The sequence below is a fragment of the Rhincodon typus genome, chromosome 36, assembly GCF_021869965.1.
Source record: "Rhincodon typus isolate 14 chromosome 36, sRhiTyp1.1, whole genome shotgun sequence".
NCBI lineage: Eukaryota > Metazoa > Chordata > Chondrichthyes > Orectolobiformes > Rhincodontidae > Rhincodon > Rhincodon typus.
Genome location: NC_063367.1, coordinates 6,860,829 through 6,885,256, shown reverse-complemented (window position 1 = coordinate 6,885,256; position 24,428 = coordinate 6,860,829). Strand labels below are relative to the sequence as shown.

The following is a 24,428-nucleotide window of genomic DNA, read 5'->3' as shown; positions in this document are numbered from 1 at the left end:
GATGCTGCTTGGCCTGCTGTGTTCATCCAGCCCTGCACCTTGTTGTCTCAGAAATACAAAGATGCGGACTTTGCACCTTGTATTCCATGGACCTACACTGACTCCCACTTAAACGTGCCTCGTTTTTAAAAGTCTCATTCTTCTTTTACAATTTCCTCGATGGTCTCGCCCTTCCCATCCTCTCATCTCCTCCAGCCCCAAAATCACCAAAGCTTTTTCGATTCAGTAACCAATTTTATTTGCTGCACCATTGACAGCTGTATCTTCAGCTGTTTAGGGCATGAACTCTGACATTCCCTCCCAAAAGCTCCGTTTTCTCTCTTTCTTACTCCTTTTAAGATGCTTCATAAAATCTACTTCTTTGACTGAGCTTTTGGCCATCTACTTTTAATACAGTCTCACGTGTGTTATGGACCAGACTAGACCCCCTCAATATTCGAAGAAGGTAGCCCTGATCTTAATTTTTTCTTATTTTTAAGGCAAACATAAAGTACTGTGTTCTAAGTGCAATGCAACTGGTCAAACTACTTGATGTTAAGCAAAACATTATTTAATCGCTGTAGTTAAAATACAACAAAAAAAAAGGAATTTTAGAATAACTCTATTGGAAAATTTAACAGGGCTATAGATACAGTAACTATTACTAATTAACTGTTCCAATATAGTAACATCCCTTAAACACATGCTTTGGCAAAGAGGCAAATTCAGAAAAACAGAGTTTGGCTCATATGCAATCTAGCAGTGTGGGAAGAGAACCCCCAGCTTTTAGTTGTAACAGAGAGAAGGAGAAAAAATTCCACTTCTTCAAGCCCACAACTGCTTAAAGCTAAACCTAAAAATTATATAAAAACAAAACTAGAGTTCCTAGTCTGAGAGATCTGGCCATACCCATCCAGGCTACTTCTATTGTTCTAACTTTTCAAAAAAAAAACAAAAGGCCTCTCAAATGGTTTATTCTAGTGGTTTTGGTAAACTGCTTGGTACCTCTGCCTTGCAACCTCTCTTCCAAAAAAAAAAGACAAAATAATCTCTTGAAGCCGTAACATCCTCATACGTAAATAGTGTCAGATTTTATTTGAAAATGTGTGTTGAAGTAGAAGATAAAACACTCTTTCAATATTCTATGAATTCAGTCAAATTTGACTCCCTGTAAAATCCAGTCCCAGTTATCCAGATCCCAAGCATGAGAATTCCAGATGTTTGGGATCCAGATAACTGGGACTTTACTGGTATTAGCAATTAGAAGGGTACGATGGATCAGATGCTTTATTAAAGCTAGTTCAAGACTTACCTTATTGGTAAAGAGAGAATTACCTGGCCAGGTACACCGCTATTTATGAGCGGCCATGACCACTCGTAATGCCTCGTGAAACCTGCAGATTCGAATAACTGGCACCCCCACCCCCCCCACCCCCGGCTGCCACTTGATTCCCCAGGCCTGCCAGATACCAGGGAGATTACTGTATATTAATTTCATTCCATACCGATTGCTGGACTGTCCAATGGTAATTAAAATGTTGGAGCAATAATTAAATTCCGTTGGAATCAAGCGTTACATTAAATCAGCACCAGCTCCACCCACCTACAGCAGTTTGGGGAATTCTTCCCACTCTGACATATTGGTCAATCTGTAAGTAGTTTGTGATCTCAGCAAACACGATTGGGTCAAATCTGTTTTTTTAAAGCCACCACTCGGACAGAACTGCCTGGGCTGCTGACAGCTCTTTGCATCATTTAGTTTTTCAGCAAAGCTGAAAGGAATTGCAGTGACTGCAGCTGATAAATTGCTGGTCTCTGTTAACACTCTTTGTCTGTGGTCTGGTAGTTTATCTACCGGCAGTGTTGTCTCTGCAGGCTTTCTGCTTCCTGTTTATAAAGAAAGAGGGTTCCATTCGGGAAGGAGGAAGCTATAAATCAGTCCCGCGGAATAATTTTAGCAGGTTCACAGCTTCACACGCTGGTCCAATTTACCCAAGAGTGAAAATTGCAGAAAATTAATGAATCTTCCACTGCATAGTACAGCATTTATTCTGGCTTTCCAAATAGAGATCTTGAAGGAACAAGCAAGGACAGGACTTAGAAATAAGTTTTTTTTTATAAAAAACTTTGAATGTTGATTTGCAAATAGGAAATCTAACCGGGCAGCACAGTGTTTGGTGGCCATACTGCACAGTAGGAGGCCATTCAGCCTATTGAGCCATTCTAGTTTTCTGAATGAGGTTTCCAGTTCATTACACGTCCTTCTGCTCTTTCCCCACGGCATTACAAGTATTTCCTTTTTTTTTAAAAGATTGTTATTTGCTTTCCCTTTTGAAAGTTAGTATTGAATGAGGTTCCGTTGTCTGTACAGGCAGAACATTTTGCATCACAACTTGTTGAGAGTGAGGGGGAAGCAAAGAAATAAGCTTTTGTCAAGGTCTTTTTCCTCAATTGGGAGAGTCCAAAACAAGGTGTAGATATAGGTTTAACACGAGAAGGGCAAGATTTAAAAAAAGACCTGAGGAGATATATTTTTCACACAGTGTCTGGAACGACTGGCCAGAGGAAGTGGTAGAAGCTGGTACAATTACAACATTTAAAAGGCATCTGGATGTGCATATGAATAGGGAGGCTTTAGAGGGATACGGGCCAAATGCTGGCAAATGGGACTAGGTCAGATTAGGATGTCTGGTTGGCGCAGATGAGTTGAACCGAAGGGTCTGTTTCCGTGCTGTATGACACTATCTGCCCCTATTTCCTTTGCCAATGATCTTAAATCTGTTAGCATTCCTGCTACTAGTGGAACAGTTGGGTGTTGCCGGTTTTGTTGAAAATCAGCAAAGTTGGTGCAAAGTATATTGGAATTTTAAGCGAGACGTGCATCCAGTGCAAGTCAAAGTCCTGCAGTTTCTTGTGCTAGTTTTATAAAGAAAACTAGCCACTCTCCCATGTTGGATTAATCACTGTTGGGAATTGCTGCTGCTCTTCTGTCAGCCTTTCAGGAAGCTCAAAGAATGAAGCTGAGTTTTGTCACAAGGATATTTACGGACACATTTTAAAAGCTTTTTATTCCCATTTAATTCAAAGAGGCTGGCTACGGGTGCCTCAGTATAACTAGGAAATGGTTGACTGAAGATTTTTTTCAGTAAAAGCAGGTGGGAGGGCACTTGCATTTTTGATAAAACTGCACCAAGTTATTAAGGCAAAAATTTGGTTTTAGGTTGCACTTTAAAAACTCTGCCTGATTGCGCTGGTTCATAGAAGATATTATGTTTACCGACATTCAACTATTTTCAAGAGCAACTGGAACAAAAAAAAACTTACTAACATAATTTGCCAAAAGTGCCACAAGTAGAAATTATTACTCCGTTTCTCCCACTTTGCTCAATCAACTTGTTATGTTTTTGAAAACACAGAGCAGCTTCAATGAAAACACAGAGGGAAGTAATTGCAGTCTACAGTATGCCGTTGGAGAGATGAGTGGAACGGACTGCCATGCGTTGTACTCCAGAGCAAACACTTTCATTGAAGAAGTTCTAGACATCGCAAAAAGTTTCCCTGTCATGGCAGAGCTGTATATTGAACCCACAATGGTAGTGCTCAGCAAAGCTACTGTCTTGCCCATCATGGGCAAAACAGCTGGTGCTGATCTGTGCCACCTGAACTCCCCAGCCACGCACAATTGACAGTTCTGCAGCATCTGCGCAAACATCTGTCTCTGCTGGAGAGAAGGGGCACTGCCCCAGAGTATATGTGATGCAAGAATTGTGCCCCTGCACCAGAAAAAACGCCATCAGAAGTGATTGCAAAACGATGATCAACTATTGACTTGCTGAGAATTGTTGGAAAAGTATTTGCCCTTGTCAGACTGCAGATCCTGGCTAAATGCATCTCTCCCAAATCCCAGGATGGTTTCGGAATAGGAAGATCAACAACTGATTTGATGTTTACAGTCACCTTCACAGTAATTGCAAGAGAGAGGTCTGAATAAAGGAGACCACTACATGCTGCCTTCATTGATCTCCCCAAGATATTTGACCACTTGATCAAGTTAAAGCTGGTGGATAAGCGCTTCACTGCCTGACGATGTGATCTCCTCTTTGGCTGACAGTGTGTCAGCCACCCAATAATGGATCAATATTGGAACGCTTTGAGATTAGCAATGAGATCCAAACAAGTTTGTGTTCATGTGCTGACACTCTTTTTGGCTTATTCTTCTCTTTGCTGCTGAAGTGCTACTTAGGTTCACCAACAGACAAAGCATACTTATGTACCAGAACTGATGGAGAGTTGTTCAGCCTTACTTATCTCAGATCCAAGACACAGAATTCTCTGATTCTCTCTATGCTGATTATGTTGCACTTGCATACCTACTGCAGGAAATGGACAGATTCTTCCACCACTGTAAGGAGTTTGATTTGACCATTAATATCTGAAAGATCAATGTTTTAGTCCATGCTGCCATTGTCATTGATATCATAGATCATAGAATCCCTACAGAGTGGAAACAGGCCCTTCGGCCCAACAAGTCCACACCGAACCTCAGACCATCCCACCCAGACCCATCCCCCTATAACCCACCTAATCTACACCTCCCTGAACACTATGGGCAATTTAGCATGGCCAATCCACCTAGCCTGCACATCTTTGGACTGTGGGGGGAAACTGGAGCACCCGGAGGAAACCCACGCAGACACGGGGAGAATGTGCAAACTCCACACAGACAGTCGCCTGAGGCTGGAATCGAACCTGGGTCCCTGGCGCTGTGAGGCAGCAGTGCTAACCACTGTGCCACCGTGCCGCCCCACTGTGGCCGCTGTGGTACAGGAGATTTCTGATGACTTCATGTATCTAGGTTTGACAATCATCAGTTATTTGTCACTTGTTTCAGATATCAACACGTCACAAAATCTCCAGCTCTTGCATCCAAGTTGAGTAAGAGAGAATGGGCCAACAATAAACTGACTGAAAACACCAAACTGCAGAGCTAACAGGCACTGCGTCCTTAGTGTGACCCTTTATACTGGTGAGACATGCATAGCATCATCTAGGCAGGAGAAAAGCCTGAACATTCGACACCTTTTTTGCTGTCTCCAATGTCTCCTCAGCATCACTTGGTAGTACGGGGTCAGCAGCTTGGCTTTCTGGAGTATGCCCGTTCCATCAGCGTACACCCATTGCCAAGCACTGGCTCAGCCATGTCCATTGGGCATACTGCTATCAACCGTCCAGTAACCCCGAAAGTACTGGGTCATGACTTGTTGGGTACAGAACACTGCAAGTGAAGATGGCGGACATTGGCAACTGGGAGACAGTCGCTGATGGGGCTTGGAAGGATGTTGGACAGACTTGCAGAAAAGGAAAGCTTGTCTCAGACTTTTCAGTAAAGGAGTTGGGACATTATCTCGAGGTTGTATAGGACATTGGTGAGGCCTTTTCTGGAGTACTGTGTCCAGTTCTGGCCGCTCTGTTATAGGAAGGATGTTATCAAACTGGAGAGGGTTCAAAAAAGATTTACCAGGATGTTGCCGGGAGTGGAGGGTTTGAATTATAAGGAGAAGCTGGATGGGCTGGGACTACTTTCCCTGGAGTATAGGAAGTTGAGAAGACCATATGGAGGTTTGTAAAATCATGAAAGATAAGGTGAATGGCAGATACCTTTTCCCTAGGGTGGGGGATTTCAAGACTGGGGCATATTTTTAAGGTGAGAGGAGAAAGATTTAAAAAGACGCAGTAATTTTTTTTTACGCACAGTGCTTCATGTGTGGAATGAACTTCCAGAGGATGCGGGTGCATTTGCAACATTTAAGAGACATTTGGATAAGTTCACGAATAGGAAAGGTTTGGAGGGATATGGGTCAGGAGCAGGCAGTTGGGGCTAGTTTAGTTTGGAAATATGGTTGGCATGGACGAGATGGACCGAAGACTTAATACAGTGTGGAGCTGGAGGAACACAGTAGGTCAGGCAGCATCAGAGGATCAGGTGAGTCGATGTTTCGGGTCGGGACCCTTCTTCAGGATCTGTTTTCGTACTGCATGACTCTGACTGGTCAAGCGGGCTAAGAGAAGACAGACCAGTGAATCCTGCACCTCTTAGCCTCCTTTCTTTGTCTGCAGTGAATCTGACAGATGTAGCTATGCCCGAGTGAGTTTCCCAAATTGCATCAGACACTGCTTAGCACAGATTTGAGCAACTCGGCATAAACCATTGTCTCGGGAGATACAAGGCTGCCAATGCAATGCTCCATAAACAACAGCTTCTCTGTTTTCTGAACTCCTTCATCTGTGGTCTCACCCCGTCTACATGTAAACTGGTGAAATAGATTTCCTTACGTTCATACGATCTGGATAAGAATTAATGGTCTTGCCTTTCTTACTTCACCCAATCTGTTGCAGCTAATTTTATTTTTGTCACGTGTGAGTTTTTTTTTATTAATTTGACAGATGCATACAATTAGTTGGTGTTGCTGTGTATTTTCTCTTCAAGTGACTCGATTCATGACCAGGGTCACAATTGCTTCCATCTTAGTGACAATTTGGAGCAGATCATCAAATTTTTGCTGCATTTCCTAATTGATCATACTTTTCCCATGATCATTTAGGTTCCTTTTTCAGTTCTATAACAGTGTGTCCGCAGGGCAAGAACAGTCTTGATTAACAACCATGTACAGTATAGTCACATAAGACATGTTTGCAAAGCAGACGTGAGGTGGGATTTAAATGTTCACTGGAAGGGAATTGTTTTTGAGAGTCTAAGAGGATGATTACCCTGCAGGCTGGGTGTTTGAGGGGTATGGTTTTGGAGAATGAGTTCCTCTGGAGAGATTGCTTGGTGGTTAAGGTAGGGGGATTGGTTTCAACGATGCAAGGGCCTGGAGGAAGGACTAGGGGTTTGGTCATTCCTCTGGGGAGGAGGTTGAGGGGGTGCATAACCTCTTAGGGAGTGTCTGACGGGGCTTGTAGGGGTCATTTACATAGTGAGTAAGAAAGGAAGTATTCCATCCATATGTCCCATTAGAAGCTGCTCCCTGTTGGTGACTCGATAGGTTTGGTTCCTGCATTAAAAATAAAGTACGGTGGAAGTCCCTTTATCGTGCAGATGTTGAGGTTCAATAAGAAATTCTGCATTAGACCTGGACCATGTTATAGCTATACCATGGTAATAAAGAAATATCTACTTACTCCAATTTTTAAAAAGCAAAAGACGATTTAAATAAAGATTTACCTCTCTTCGGAGCCATGAGATTCCCGTGCTATAAACAAATCGGTAGTACATTGAACTGTGGTATAAAGGGATTTCCATTGTACTCGAACCTAATGAACTGTACAAAAAAGAAACACAAAAGATGTCATTTCGACCATAAGCTGACGTGCACATTTTGTTTGTATTTTAACAGCACGTCCCAATTTATTTGTTTCCTAAACTGGAATATCAGCTGGCGTACGGAATTGAAACCTTCACTGACAGTGAAATATGCCGGTTATGGACTGAGAGTCTGCTCAATTCAAATACCTGGTTTTATGTTGGTGAGTTCCGCTTATACTGAGCCAGTAAGCACGCGCTTGTGTGTCTCTGTTTAAATGGTCCATTGAATGACATGGCCACGGTGTGAATCTGCTGATGAGCAAATGAATCCCCACCCCGCATTGACCAGTGAAGTGAGGCTCACTTCGATCAACCAGTGTTGTATCTATCAACAACAGGACTGTTTTGTTTTGCATTCTGTGTGACGGAATAGGAAAGTTATATCTTTTAATATAATTTGGTAAGCTCAACTCTGAGGTAACACTCTTGCTTGAGTCAGAAGGTTATGGGTTTCATCTCATTGCCATGAGTTGAGCACATAATCCAGGCTAATGCTGTGCGGATGTTGTACTGTTGGAGGTGCAGTTTCTTTGATACAATGTTAAATTTCAGCCTGTTGAGGTAATGTGAAAGATCTCATTCAAGATCTGCTGAGCGATAGTTAAGATGAGGTGGGGAGGGGTGCTGTTGAGAAGGGGATGTGGGGACCTCAGCCACTGTGGGAATTGAAGCTGTGCTGTTTGCATCACTCTACATCAGCTGTGACCAGCTGTCCCAATGATTAAGCTCACCAACCTGAAGTGCAATCAAATTAGCTACAAGCCATTGCTCGAGTGTTTCGGTAATTTTTTCAACTTTGTTAATTTCATTGATTTAAGAAGGCCATTCATCTGATTGACTTTCTGCCAGAGTAGTAGTTCTGTTCTCCCACCCTGTTCTCCATAGCCCTGCAGTTTTCCTGCATTTGTAGGTTTTTTCCTCATGTCATCTTTGCTTGCTTTGCCATTTGCTTCAAATCATTGCCCTCTGAATGTCGACTCCTGCTGGCAGCAATATCTCTCCATTTACGTTGCTATTTGTGAAGGCTTTCTCTGCGCGCATTAGCTGCCATGTTCCTCACTGTTAAAGCAGTGATGATACTTCAGTGAAAATAGTGCTACAAAGGCTGTGAAGCACATTGGGATGGCTAGAGATTGTAAAAGGCCCTATTATATAAATGCAAGGCAAAATCTGAAAGTCAGCGGTGCTATGCTAACCCTGCAGTGCAACTCACAAGTGAGAGTCTGGACATGTGCTCAAAACAAGGAACAGGCAGCATAGCCATTTATTCCTCATTGCAGGTAAATTTGAGAAGTACTTCAATCATTTTTCTCCAGCTTATGATTGTCTTACTTGGTCTAATTGACACTGAGCAATCCCAAACTAAACTAGTCCCACCTGCCTGCTCCTGGCCCATATCCCTCCGAACCTTTCCAATTAATGTACTTATTTAAGTTTCTTTTAAATGTGATCTTTAAAAAAGGCAACCGATTTATTCCTACCTCACTTCCTCCTCCCTACGACAGGAGCGAGATGCTATAAGAATGTCCCAGTCCAAAGCAACAAGAGAAAAATACAACTTTAAAAAAAAACCCCAAAGAACTGCGGATGCTGGAAATCTGAAACAGAAACGGGAATTGCTGGTGAAATTTCGTGAAGGTAGTCACTGGCCCCAAAAAGTTGCTGCTTTCTCTCCACAGATGCTGCTGGACCTGCTGAGTTTCTCCAGTCTCTGTTTTAAATTCTAATTAATTTTGCTTTAAAATGGCTATGTATGTTTTCTTAAGGAGCACAAATCACCTTTGACCTTGGAATATGTCTGATTTAGATAGAAGTTTCGCCCACTTAATAGGGAAAAGATCAGATTTATGCTCTGAATGGATGAGCCTTTTTCCAGTCTCAGAAATAGGCTAAGTTTCAACACAGTAAGATCCATCCGAGGAGCAAGTATTTGGCACAAAAACAAAGTTGCTGGAAAAGCCCAGCAGATCTGGCAGCATCTGTGAAGAAAAAAAAAATCAGAGTTAACGTTTCGGGTCCGGTGACCCTTCCTCAGAAGTCTGTATTTAGCCTCAAGGCAGTGACTACAGATAATGGGACGTGGTAAGATGCAAATACTCCACTTGTCAGCAGAGGGTGCTGTTAGATCTCTGATTCAATCTTGCATTCAGTTTTATCTTTTTGTAGTCTAAGCACTCTATTGCAGCATATCAGTTCTTAGAGCAATTTTACTGCAATTGTCTTTGCTTGATCAGCATTTTTTAAAGATGTCATGTTGCGGCTGTACAGGACATTGGTTAGGCCACTTTTAGAATACTGCGTTCTCCCTGCTCTAGGAAAGATATTATAAAACTTGAAAGGGTTCATAAAAGATTTGCAAGGATATTGCCAAGGTTGGGGGATTTGAGCTATAAGGAGAGGCTGAGGCTATTTTCCCTGGACCATCAGAGGCTGAGGGGTGACGTTATAGAGTTTCTCTTATAAGGTCTCATAAAATCATGATGGGCATGGATAGGGTAAACAGCCAAGGTTTATTCCCCCGGGGTGGGGGAGTCCAAAGCTAGAGGGCATAGGTTTAGAGTGAAAGGGGAAAGGGACCTAACAGATAACTTTTTCATGTAGAGTGTGGTGCGTGTATGGAACGAGCTGCCAGAGGAGGTGGTGGAGGCTGGTACAGTTACAACATTTAAAAGGCATCTGGATGGGTACATGGATAGGAAGGGTTTAGGGGGATATGGACCAAATGGTGGCAAATGGGACTAGACTAAGTTAGGATGTCAGGTTAGTATGGACGAGTTAGACTTGAAGGGTCGGTTTCTGTGCTGTATGATTCCATGACTGTTTTGATAGATTTATTTTAGGCAGAAGTAGAAAGTGATAATGATCAACTCTATACCCTCATTGTTACCTCTGTCCCAAGAAATATGAACCTGCATGTGTACTTCGATTAGTAGTGGGCTTATTCACAGACTGTAGCATTGCGCGTCTCTACTTCCTACCCGCTGCAATCCATAGTCCCAGCAGCGTCTCTTTGTATGTTTTAAGGTATTTTCTAAGCAACCTGCTCACAGCTGTGGCACAAGTGGGACTTGAACCCAGACCTCCCAGTCCAGGTGTAGGGATGCTACCACTGTACCACAGGAGGACCCTTTATATGTCCTTTGAGTTTTCTTTTTATTTAACCTATTTTTCTAATCAACCTGTTCAGAGATGTTATTATACACCACGTGGAGCAGGTGGGACTTGAACCTGGCCCTCCCAGTTCAGAGGCAGGGACAGTATCACCACAGCTCAATAGGGCCCTTGTATGTGCTTTAAGTACTTATTTAAAATGCCCTTCTCCTGTGTGTTTTAACACCATGACTAGCACATGACTGAAATTGTTGTGCTTCAGTCCACCATTCTGTCAACTTTCTATCTAGATTTTTCTGCTTCCCTTTTACCTTTATTCATTCACAGGATGAGGGCATCGCTGGCTAAACAACATTTGTTGCTCATCCCTAATTGCCCACAGGGCAGTTAAGAGCCAACCACATTGCTGTGGGCCTGGACCAGGTAAGGATGGCAGTTTCCTTTCCTAAAGGACATTAGTGAATGAAACCCATGTGGGTTTTTTCCTGACAATCAACAATGGAATTCACAGTCATCATTAGATTCTTAATTCCAGATATTTACTGAATTCCAATTCACCATCTGCTATGGCAGATTCGAACCTGGGTCCCCTGAGTCTCTGGATTAACAGTCCAGTGATAATACCACCAGGTCATTGCCTCCCCTCATTGCTAGGCCATTCCCCATCACTAGGCCATCTCCTCCCCTACCCACTTGCGTTTCAGTGAATTCACGCCCTTTGCAAATTGAGGGTGGAAAATAGTGTGCTGGAGAGTGTAAAAACAGAAAATCCCAGCTTGCTGAATTGCGCCATGATGCCTTGGGCTTTGTGGAGAAAGAGCAGAGCTGAAAGTCGGCTGTTGACTGACCCAGATAGCAAGGTGTAGAGCTGGATGAACACAGCAGGCCAAGCAGCATCAGAGGAGCAGGAACGCTGACGTTTCGGGCCTAGACCCTTCATCAGAAATGGGGGAGGGGAAGGGGGTTCTGAGATAAATAGGGAGAGAGGGGAGGCGGATAGAAGATGGATAGAGGAGAGGATAGGTGGAGAGGAAACAGATAGGTCGAGGAGGCGGGGATGGAGCCAGTAAAGGTGAGTGTAGGTGGGGAGTTCGGGAGGGGATAGGTCAGTCCAGGGAGGTCGGACAGGTCAAGGGGGCGGGATGAGGTTGGTAGGTAGGAGATGGGGGTGCGGCTTGAGGTGGAGGAGGGGATAGGTGGGAGGAAGAACAGGTGAGGGAGGCGGGGCGAGCTGGGCTGGTTTTGGGATGCGGTAGGGGGAGGGGAGATGTCCATCCTGGGCCTCCTGCAATGCCACAACGATGCCACCCGAAGGTTGCAGGAACAGCAACTCAAATTCCGCTTGGGAACCCTGCAGCCCAATGGTATCAATGTGGATTTCATAAGCTTCAAAATCTCCCTTCCCGCAACCGCATCCCAAAACCAGTCCAGCTCGTCCCTGCCTCCCTAACCTGTCCTTCCTCCCACCTATCCCCTCCTCCCACCTCAAGCCGCACCCCCATCTCCTACCTACCAACCTCATCCCGCCCCCTTGACCTGTCCGTCCTCCCTGGACTGATCTATCCCCTCCCTAACTCCCCACCTACACTCACCTTTACTGGCTCCATCCCCACCTCCTCGACCTTTCTGTTTCCTCTCCACCTATCTTCTCCTCTATCCATCTTCTATCCGCCTCCCCCTCTCTCCCTATTTATTTCAGAACTCCCTTCCCCTCCCCCATTTCTGATGAAGGGTCTAGGCCCGAAACGTCAGCCTTTCTGCTCCTCTGATGCTGCTTGGCCTGCTGTGTTCATCCAGCTCTGCACCTTGTTGTCTCGGATTCTCCAGCTTCTGCAGTTCCTACTATCTCTGTTGACTGACCCAGATGCCAATTATTGTTATGAGTCAGCTGGTGGTCTAGCTGCTTTTAGCCTTAATTAGAACATATTTGGAATACTGTGTGTGGTTCAGGCCTCCATACTATGAAGATTGTGTAGAAGCATTGGAGAACGTGCCACGAAGTCTGAAGATGATAACAGTTTAGAGAAACTACAGCTTACCAGAAAGGCTGAAAAGCTTTTGTTTCTGTGGAGACCGAGGGAGTGGCATAATAGAGGTCTTAAAAATACTGAAGGATTCAACTGAAAAAATGCTTTAACTTATGGGAGGAAGCCAAAACTTACAGCAAAAGCATGCATCCAGATAGTGCCTATACATGTGTAGACATGGTGGTTAAGAAGATGGTGTTTAGCACACTTGCCTTCATTGCTCAGTCCTTTCAGTATAGGAGTTGGGACGTCATGTTGAGGTTGTACAGGACATTGGTGAGGCCTCTTCTGGAGTACTGTGTCCTGTTCCGGTTCCGTTATAGGAAGAATATTATTAAGCTGGAGAGGGCTCACCAGGATGTTGCCAGGAATGGAGGGTTTGAGTTGTAAGAAGAGACTGGATAGGCTGTGAGTTTTTTTCACTGGAGGGTAGGAGGTTGAGGGGTGACCTTTATAAAGGTTTATAAAATCAAGAGGGGTATCGATAAGGTGAATAGCAGGTGTTTTTTCCGTGAGATGAGGGATTTCAAGACCAGGGGGTATATTTTTAAGGTGAGACAAGAAAGAATTAAAAAAGACATGGGGCAACTTTTCACACAGACAGTGTGTGGAATGAACTTCAAGAGGAAGTGGTGGATGCAGGTTCAATTACAATGTTTAAATGATATTCGGATAAGTATGTGAATAGGAAAGGTTTGGAGGGATATGGGCCCAGTGCAGACAGATGGGACTGTTTAGGTTGAGATTATGGTCATCATGGACTTATTGGACTGAGGGCTCTGTTTCCATGCTGTGTGACTCTATGTACATATGAATTAAGAAGGCTAAGGCTGTTCAACCCTTGAGCCTGCTCCATCATTCAATGCAGTTCATGGTAAATCTGATTGTGATGCTAAATCTGCTTTCCACTCTTTGACTCCCTTGTTAGTCAAGGATCTTTCTGCCTTAAAAATATTCTAACCCTGCCTCCACTGCTTTCCATACAAGAGAGTTACACAGACTCGCAAAGAGAATTTTAAAATATATTTAAACTGTGTTACCTTGTCTCTCCCATTCTTTACCTTGTCTCTCCCATTCTTTTCCATCCACCCTGATAAATCTCCTCATGATCCTATCAGCTTGAATAAGAACGGATTTCAATCATTGTCAGTGATTATGATCTTAAGCTTCAAAGGGATGGCCTGATGATATTATTGCTAGATGACTAATCTGGGTAATGTTCTGGGGACCTGGATTCAAATCCTGCTGCTGCAGATAGTGGAATTTGAATACTGTAATGATCTGGAATTAAAAGTCTAAAGCTGACTCATTAATAATGGATAACAGTGTGGAGCTGGATGAACACAGCTGGCCAGGCAGCATCAGAGGAGCAGGAAAGCTCAAGTTTTGGGTCGGGACCCTTCTTCTGAAGAAACTTGAGCTTCCCTACTCCTCTGATGCTGCCTGGCCTGCTGTGTTCCTCCAGCTCCACACTGTGTTATAGCAGACGCCAGCATCGGCAGTTCCTACTATCTTGTTAATAATGGAGTTATTTTAGAGGCAGAGATATGCTTCATAGAATCCCCACGGTGTGGAAGCAGGCCATTTGGCCCATCGAGTCCACACCAACCCACTAAAGAGCATCCCACCCAAACCCACTCTGCTGTCCTATCCCTGCATTTCCCATGGCTAACCCACCGAGCCTGTACATCCCTGGATACTACGAGCAACTTAGCATGGCCAATCCAACTAACCCACACATCTTTAGACTGAGAGAGTAAACTGGAGTACCCGGAGGAAACCCACCTAGACACAGGGAGAATGTGCAAATGCCACACAGACAGCCACCCGAGGGTGTAATCAAACCTGGGCCCCTGGCGCTGTGAGGCAGCAATGCTAACCACTGAGCCACTGTACCACCCCAGAAGTTAGGGGGTTCGTCCCAGATTTGAACCCACGGCCTCTTGCATGTCTGCAATGTACAAGTCTCTAAACGAGAATCAACAAGCCATTGTGGAGAGCCAGATGGAGATAAAGCTGAGACCTTTGAAGATGGTAGTTAATCCTGGCCTTTTCAGTGTGGTCAGCAGTTTGGTGAGGGTAGGCTCGAGGGAGTAGAATGTGAATTAAACAGGGCAAAGTTGGCAGAAGTGACTCCTGTTCCTAAATTGCCGTCACTGCTGACTCCAGAAGGTGTCAAGTTGTGATTCTCCCTGATGCCTGTTGGCACTTCCTACCAAAGAGAGCATTGAAGATGAGCAGCAAAAACTATTTGAGCATTCTCTAGCCAGGGGAGAAACTGATGAGTAAGGTTATATATCCTTTTAATTATTGCTATTCACTGTGGACTCCATATACACTGTTTGTTGGTTTGTTTGTTTCCATAGTAACGTGTGGAATACCTTACACGTGTGCAATATATTCAATTCTGTTGATTGTTATGAGGAAGGAATTAGCCAAGAATAAGTTCCTCTGTGTGAATGTTGTCAACGTGTGTGTAATATCTTGGAAGCATAAAAGGAGGGAGATTTTGCTATTATCATCATAGAAGCTATCATAGCATCCCTACAGTGTGGAAACCGGCCCTTCGAGTCCACACCGACCCAAGGAGCATCCCACCCAGAACAGTCCCTGAACACCACTACGGGCAATTTAGCACGGCCAATCCACCTAACCTGCACATTTTTGGACTGTGGGAGGAAACCGAGCACCCGGAGGAAACCCATGCAGACACGGAGAGAATGTGCAAACTCCACACAGACAGTCGCCCGAGGGCAGAATTGAACCCGGATCCCTCGCGCTGTGAGGCAGCAGTGCTAATCACTGAGCCACTGTGCCATGCCTTGTAACTATACAAGGCACTAGTCAGACCACAACAGGAATACTGTGAACAGTTTTAGGCCCCTTACCTAAGGAAAGATATTATTTTCTGGCAGTCCAGGTAAGATTCCCTAGGCTGATACCCGGAATGGAGGGACTGTCTTCTGTGGAGAAATTGAGTAGTTTGTGCCTGCACTCATTGGAATACAGAAGAATGAGTGTCAACTTTGTTGACATGTGCCAAGATTCACGGGAAGTTGACAGGATAGATGCAGAAAGATTGTTTTCCCTTGTGGAAGAGTCTAAGACCAGAAGGTGCAATCTCAGCGTGCACGTTTAAGTCAGAAATATGGAGGAATTTCTTTTCTCGGAAAGTAGTGTATCTGTGGAATTCAGAGGGCTGTCAAGGCTGGATCATTAAGTATTTTCAAGGCTTAATCGGTAAGGGAATCAAACGTATGGGGAAAAGGCAGGTAAGTGGAGTTAAAGATTATCAGATCAGCCATTATCTCATTAGCAGAACAGGCTAGATGGGCTGAATTAGAATTAGGTTCTATTATCCCATGTAGTCAAGTATAGGAATACATGAGTACAGTGAAAAGTGTACAGACTGACCATTCTCCAGCGCTATCTTGGTTACAAAACCAGAATTTTTTAAAAAAAACAGCAGAAACTGCTCCAATGTCTTATGGTCCTATCTGATCCCTTACCGAACTCGGGTCTGTTAAGATACAGAGATACAGACGGTTGGGATGGGCTCTGAGATCAGGATTTAAGCAAGCTTTTGGCTGCATGGTGAGAATGCAGATATGTAGTTAGGAGCTATTTATTCAAACCAAAATAGGTGAAAACAGTCTGCTTATTGTCTTGTGTTTTGGCATTTTGGCGAAGTGAATCTGTTCATAACTTTACTGCTTGCATTCAGTGAAGCGCAGCAGAACAAAGGTTCATGTCAGTTGATCTGCAGAGCAGTTGGAAGAGGCACGTGTGCAAAAGACAGGAATATCCAGTTCTAAATACATGTTGTTACAGTAGTTTACACTAATACACTAGACAGTGAGGTAACACCCATAAATTTGAACAGTTCACAGTGTGTATGGGAGTGGCTGCCGTATCTGACAGAATAAATTAAAAATCCTAAACTTTTAAGTTATTTTTGCAAGTTCAGCATTTGTAACAGAGACTTTAGATTTACTTTTGCTCTAGTCCTTGGTACTCTGCCAATGATTTACTTTATTTGACTGAGCTGCTCTTATTCATAGAATCCCTACAGTGTGGAGGCGGGCCATTGAACCAATCGAGATGATACACTGAACAAATAAAAACCAAAAGAACTGCGGATGCTGTAAATCAGGAACAAAAGTAAAGTTGCTGGAAAAGCCCAGTAGGTCTGGCAGCATCCGCGAAGAGAAAAACAGAGTTAACGTTTCGGGTCCGGTGCCCCTTCCTCAGAACTGATGAGATACACTGACCCTCTGAGGGGAACCTTCCACTGCCTATAAACCCTGCATTTCCCATGGCTAAGCCAACTAGTCAGCACGTCCCTAGATGTTATGGGCAAGTTAGTTAAATTGGATCATCATTTTCATTTTGGATGCAAGGTGTGTTTATCTGTGTAACTGACTTGTGTTGCTAAGGAGCTGACCTTCAGAATCAGTCGATAACTGGTGAATCTGTTATATAAAGGTATTTGTCCTGTTTGCAAATGGACAACAGAATCTGCTGATTTTTGTGAAACACAGGTGACTGAAATATTGAAAACTTTCTGTGTTGTGCCTTCAACCCAAATTGACTGACCCACAAACGATGAAATTACCAGCAATGGCCTAGAGAGTAATTGGAACAGAATGCTTGGAGTTATATGTGGACCCAGTGAACTTTGTAGGAATTGTCTGGAGAATTGCCTCTGCATCTGGAACCCTTTGAACAAATTCATTTAAAGCTGGAGAATTAGTTGGGTTTGTTAAGTTAATAATTATCCACTGAAAGTTAAGCACTTAAAAACTTAGTGTAATAAACCAAAGAACCACGGGCACTGGAGATCTGAAACAAAAAACAGAAATTGCTGGAGAAACTCAGTAGGTCTAGCAGCATCTGTAGAGAGAAAGCAGGGCTAACATCTCAGCTTGATCATTCTTCAGGACCGAAGTTCTTTTCGAAAGGCGGAACATTAACCCTGTTTCTCTCTGCATAGATGCTGCCAGATCTCCAGCAATTTCGGTTCCTGTACGGTTTTAAAAACCTAATGTCACATGAAACTGACACTCCCCATCCCCTCCCCCTGATCACTCCCACCCCACAGAGTTGTATCACCCACCCATCACCAACACCTGATCTAAACACATCCGGCCCTCCAAACTGTCCTAAACACTGCACTTACATGGCACCTTACCCACCTGGCACTTTGATCCTTTATCTACCTGGCACCTATCCCTAGACTGGCTTTTCAACTTGAGAAAGAAATAGAACTCAAAAAGAAACAGTTATATGACCTAAAAAGTGTTGCTGCTGATATACTAATGCCCGATGAAGGTCTGGTGGTGGTCCGTTACCAAATTGGAGAGTTTTTTAAATCATCCGCTCCCAGGATGAGATAAGCAATCCTAGAGGCTGCAAAGTAAGCTCGCAAAGATGAGATCGAGGCTTTGCAGATGCACATGGAGACCATTCAACGGCTGTTATCTGATCTTAAAATTCAGCGCAATGAAAAACTCAGAAACAACATTAACCTGGAAGCTGATGACAAGAGATCTGCTTATTTGCGCTACCACATTTTGCTCCATTGGATGAATTAACTTCCTGGGACTATTGTTGCCGATTAGTTCAGGAAGCAGTGAATTTTAAAAGAAATTCAGAGTCTTCATTTTGTTCATATTTATTGGAAGAACTTTGAAGATTTTTGTCCTGCAGCTCCACTTTTTTTGATAGAAACAGCGTCTGGCTGTGCTATTGGATAGTTAACTCTCAGAACGTGGGCCATTGACTGTCATGAAAAGGAGCGTGGTTAGATTTTCCCCAGCTACCCCACTGCAAGGCACGTTTCACATTTCTGAAGGTGCCAGAATCAGACTTCCTGGTTAGAAATATGGAGTTCAGTAAATAAATATGGGCAGAATGGAATCCAATTTGACTGCTGCTTCTCTGAATTATCCAACTCAATATTTCAGTTTATGTAACTTATTACTTACATGTGAATAGTTATCCAGTAGTATTTGGACTAGTTAAAATAATCTTCATTGTTTAGAAATAATGAAAAGTAGTAATTAAAAAAAAGTCACGCAATAGAATGGAGAATAATACAGAATTAGGAAATGGGAGTAGGCTGGGCTATATCTTGTGAATAGGTCACCTCAGACTAATAAAATAAAATAAAAAAGTGCTTGACAAACTTGGCAGATCTGGTGGCATCTGTGGATAGAGAAACAAAGTTAATGGTTCGAGTTAGTCAGATCAGGTTTGTAATTCTTGTGCATGATTTGCTGAAGGTGGCATTCCAAGCTGAAAAAGGTGTTAAGAAGCCTTATAGGTTCCTTGGGTTTATAAATAAAGGCACAGAGTACAAAAGCAACAAAGGTTTTGCTTTCTTTATTCATTGATGGCATGAGGCTAAGCAGAATTTATTGCCCATCCCTAATTACCCAGAGGGCAGTTAAGTCAGCCATGTTGCTGTGGGTCTGGGAGTCACATGTAGGCCAGACCAGGTAAGGATGGCAGTTTCCTTCCCTAAGGGACATTAGTGAACCAGATGGGTTTTTTTCCCGACAATCAACAATGGATTCACGGTCATCATTTGATTCTTAATTTATTGAATTCAAATTCCACCATCTGCCATAGCAGGATTTGAACCCAGGTTTCCAGAATCCTATCTGGGTCTCTGGATTAACAGTCCAGCGATAATACCACTAGGCCATCGCCTCCCCATGTGATGCCTCCTACAAATCATTGGTCAGACCACATTTAGAGTATTGTATTCCGTTCCAGGCACCTTACTTAAGGAAGGATGTGAAAGCCTTTGAGGGAGTGCAAAGGAGATTTACTAGAATGATACCAGGAGTGAAGGATTTTAGCTACAAGGAGAGATTAGAGAAATCAGGTTTGTTTTCCTTGGAGATAGAGGATTAAGAGGCGACCTTATTGAGTGTTCAAAATTTAACAGGGTAAGGAAGGATATTCTGTTTCCACTAGTTGAAATGTCAGTAACTAGGGGTCCTAATGTCAAGATTGTCAGCAAGAGAGTTAGAGTAAGATGAGGAGAAACTTCCTCACTCAGAGAGTTGTTAGGATTTAGAATGCGCTGCCTGTGAGAGTGGGGGAGGGGGATTTCATAGGAGGTTTTAAAAGAGAGCTGGATGTATATTTGAAAGTGATGAATTTAGAGGGCTATGGAGATAGAGCTGGAGAGTGAGCTCTTTTGGGAACTGGTACAGACACGACGGGTCGAATGGCCTCCTTTTGTACTCTAAATTCTATGATGCAAGTGAGAACCTGGCTATTGAGAATTCAAACAAAGTGCAAAGGAAATGCAAGAGGCAAAGAGAGAACATGGGTAAGCCTGACCAAATGGAACCCAAAATGTAAGCAGGGCTCTTGTAGCACAGTGGTAGTGTCTAACCTTTGAGCTAGGAGATCTGGGTTCAAGTCCCACCTGCTCCATAACATTTCTAAACAGTTTAATGAAAGTAACAGTAAATTGTAAAATGGTAGTGAGAGGACAAGTGGGACTGATAGGGGTGCACGGACACCTGACACACCACAAAATCTGCTGTCCTCACCCAGTTCGTCCAAAATGTAACTCATAATGCACGATGATGAGCTGACCGTTAACACCCTTGAAGACAGTCTAACACGCTAACAGTTGTATCAAACTGTTTTAGAAATATCAAATAAGGGTAAAACTGGACTGACCACTCAATACCAACCTAGCACTGGAAATGACATAGGCGCATCTTGCTCAGTTGACCCTGCAAATCCCTCCTTATTTAAACATGTGAAAATTTGTGCCTAAATTGGGAGAGCTGTCTCACAAAATAGCAACAATCTGACTTAGTTGCACACATCAAATCCACTTGGCAGCAAATTATTACCAGACTCCATCACCCATTGGGAATTGTTGTGTCCCAATGGCAGGATAGACCTACCAGAAATGGTGGCACGTGATGACAACCAGTCAGGAGGGCATCCTCAACATTGTCTCCAAACTCTGTGATGTCTATGATCAAGGTCAAACAATTAGCAGGGACACTTCCTGTTGTGAACCACCTACTACCTCCCACTGCTGATGAGTCAGCACTCTTCCATGGTGAGTACAACTTCGATGAAGCTTTAAGGATACAGAGAGCACAGACTGCTGTCCATTTAGGGAACTTGACTGAGTGGGTTCGTAGCACCATTACTAACTGAGCTGACCAAGACTGAAGGACATATCTTCCAACTGGCAAGCGAAGGACAAAAAAACCTAATTGACCACATCCTCAGCACTCTACCTGATGCAGATATATTTATTCATGACAATATTGACAGGAGTGACCCATGCGTTGTTCTTGTAAAGACAAAGTCAGGTCTTTGCATCCATCGATGTTGTGTGGTAGTGTCACCCTTTCATATGGGATGGACTTGAAAGTGATCAGCTTAGAATTGGGCACCTTGAAGCACTTTGAGTCATCAGCTGAATTATTTTCAACCACACACTGTAATGTTAAGACTCATCATATCCTTCAGTCTACCATCCATTCGGGGATCAGCCATGGTTTGAGGTGGTGAGGATCAGAGAGCATGCAAGGAGAAGCATCAAGAGTACCTACAAGTGGTGTGTTTGGGTTTTCATTGCAACATAACAGACTGTAAATAGGCTATCCCCACAAAACTGGCCAAACCTTTGGGGTGAATTAGCTAGTGGGAGTTTCTGCTAAATACACTTTGTTTCTGAGCCTTTGCAGAGGTTCCAAAAATTAATTTAAACATTTGGAGGCCAGAATACTAAGAGACACAAACATTTTGTGAGATTTTTTTTGTAATGTACAATGAATGCTAACTTTTCTATATTAATTTAACTAGCAAAATTTGATTCTATACCTTTTTAAAGTTATTTTCGGTTATTTAAAATTGGGTTACTCTCAGGCAGTGGACTAGACACTGATTAATCCTTGCTTTTTTTTGTGATGGCTCAGTGGTTGGCATTGCTGCCTCACAGAACCAGGGACCCGGGTTTGATTCCAGCCTTGAGCGACTGTCTGTGTGGAGTTTGCACATTCTCCCCATGTCTGCGTGGGTTTCTTCCCGGTGCCCCAGATTCCTCCCACAGTCCAAAGATGTGCAGGTTAGCTGGATTGGACATGTTAAGTTGCCCCATAGTATCCACGATTGTGCGGGCTAGGTGGATTAGCCATGGAAAATGCAGGGTTACAGGGATAGGGTGGAGGTGTGTGTCTGAGTGGGATGCTGTTCAGAAGGTCAGTATGGACTTGATGGGATGAATGGCCTGCTTCCACACATTGTGGGGATTCTATGACTCTCTGCTGCTGCTGTTAGCTTTATTGACCAAATTGGACCAAGTTGCCATTATTCAATACATCAAAGAATATTGAAGAATTCTTAATTTTCTTTTTAACCTCTCAACTTCTCAAACTCACGACTGGTTCTGGCCTTCGTGATAGGCTAAAGAGTTTGATCTGAAATTTTGTGCAAAAGAACACATTTCACAAAATAGGTACAATTCTGCCTAAATTGTGATTGCAACCGAAGCAGAAACGCCTATACACAGATGTGCTTTAGTGTCGGTCTGTGTGGAACTGCACTTCAGGTTCAGCAGTAAACTAAACACCTGATAAAGTACGATCTGACTGATCTCGAGGAATTATTTTACAAAAATATTTAGGAATTCTGATTACCCTGGTTTACATTGCCTCTGCTGCTTATGGACTCTTGCAAAATGGTTGCAATAATTGCCATTGTAGCAGTAACTGTACTCCACATAACTTCATTACATGAAGTTAAGGGCTGTCTCTGTCATCATCTCGCCTCACCTGAGGCATGGCAATCCTCATGTTAAAGCACCATCACTCATCTGCATAGGCTTAAGGTAAGAGCAGAAAGATTAAAAAAAGGGACCTAAGGGACAACTTTTTCACACAGAGGGTGGTGTGTGTATGTAATGAGCTGCCAGAAGAAGTGGTAGAGGCTGGTACAATTACAACATTTAAAAGGCATCTGGATGGGTATATGACAAGGAAGGGTTTAGAGGGATGTGGGCCAAATGCTGGCAAATGGGACTAGGTCAGATCGGGATATCTGGTCAGTGCGGGCGAGTTGGACCAAAGGGTCTGTTTCCATGCTCTATGACTGTATGATAACTTCATTCTCCTGTCTCTCACCTTCGTTAACCATGAGCTCCCTCGTTGATCACAAATCTATCTAATTTAGCCTTGAATATATTCAGTGACCCAGCAGTTTCTCTATTAGGATGCTTGCAAATAGGATTGGATTAATTAAGGACATTAGTTGGTATGGACGAGTTGAACCGAAGGGTCTCTTTCCATGCTGTACATCTCTCTGACTGTAATGAGAGAGCAACCTTATTGTCCATTAGGACTATCGCAACTTTACCTTACTTCCACTTCCATAAACTGTAAAGCACTTTGACATCCCGAAACCCTCTTTCTGTCAAATTCTGGTTAATCCGCAGATTCCAATTTTGTTTTTAGAAACTGTGTTTTGATGAGCCCGAACAGAGAGACTCCATTCCAGCAAACACTGAAACTCAAAGGTTACGTTTAACATTGTGTCGCTATTGGATTTTTAGAAGTTCAACCATTTGTTTTTTAATCGGCAGGTCATATTGATGTCTTCACATCAAAGTTGATTTTAATTGACCAGTTTCCAGCAATCTCCGTGGCAGAAAAACTTGGATCCTTCAAGTGAGTGATTTTTCTGGTGTTCCAGGGTTTTATTTTTAAAATGTGTTGGTTGTTCCCTGGTATCTTTCCTACTGCTTTCTATCTGTCTCTCATGTTAGGCTTCAGCCCCTCACATTGCATCAAGACAGCTTTAACCTCACCAGCCTGATTTTGACTGGGTCAGTGGTGGGAGATGCTTTTACTTAGTGCTAAAAACTCTCTATGAACGCAAGTTTTGGTCTTCTCCTTGGTTTCTTTGCAGCCTTTAATGTGGAACAGAGTGTTGTCTTCAAATTCTGTCCTCAGTTAGTCAGCTGAAAATGATTCTTGTTTCTCTGTGTATAATTCCGGCTAGGTACAGGAGGAGCCCTCTCAGCTGCCTATTCAGTTGGACCTAGATTGACTTGCATCTCAACTGGATTTATCCACCTTTGCATATTATCCCTCACACCACACGTTATCCAAAAAAGCAATTGATTTTGGTCTTGAAAGCTATAATTGCCCCGGAGAGAATTCCAGATTTCCACTCCCCTTGATGCGAAAAATGCCTTCTAATTTCACTCCTGGATGGCAAATTAATTAATGGTAAATTATATTCCCTCATTCTTGATTTGCCCATCAAACTAAATGGTGTCTCTATCTACCTAACTCCTACTTCACATGCCAGACAATTCCCCAACTTCCAAAACTCAAGGGAATGCAAACTAAATTAATGCAAACATTCCTCATAATTCATAATTAACCCATCTCTGCCCTGGTTCTGGATTCATGGCAGTGGTACCAGGGCTTTGTAGCCAGAGCAGTGTGTGCTAACTTTTAACCCATCGCCTTTACACTCAAACCCAACAACCATCCTATGTCCCTACTCTTCCTTAACCACTAGTGATGCCTCTTTTTGCTCACTCGCTGTTTCTGCGTTTCTTACGAACCCTGAGCAGCCTTTCTGTGTCCCTGCCACACTCACTCTCTACTGCCTCGTTGCTGTCAGAATGCTGCTCTGACAACAATCTTAATATCCCGAGGCTTCCATTAGTCAAACACTGGGGGGAAATAAAAGTGTTGTTGCCATCTTCGTTCCATGCACATTACCATCAACATTTCCACCCATTCTCTCAGCTCAGTCTGACCTGGCCCTGTCCCAGATTAGACGTAGAGAGATAGTAGGAACTGCAGATGCTGGAGAATCTGAGATAACCAGCTGTAGAGCTGGATGAACACAGCAGGCCAAGCAGCATCAGAGGAGCAGGAAAGCTG

The 24,428-nt window shown here is 43.3% G+C and overlaps 1 protein-coding gene across 1 annotated transcript in view; it reads left to right on the top strand.

The window, feature by feature from the left end:
• ice2 (interactor of little elongator complex ELL subunit 2) overlaps nucleotides 1–24,428 on the top strand; it is a 99,584-nt gene that overhangs the window by 45,608 nt on the left and 29,548 nt on the right. Inside the window, exons 9-12 of the mRNA XM_048617030.1 lie at nucleotides 3,396–3,650; nucleotides 5,088–5,222; nucleotides 7,377–7,506; nucleotides 23,111–23,195. Coding sequence (XP_048472987.1) covers nucleotides 3,396–3,650; nucleotides 5,088–5,222; nucleotides 7,377–7,506; nucleotides 23,111–23,195 — 605 coding nt within the window. The remainder of the gene's footprint in view (nucleotides 1–3,395; nucleotides 3,651–5,087; nucleotides 5,223–7,376; nucleotides 7,507–23,110; nucleotides 23,196–24,428) is intronic.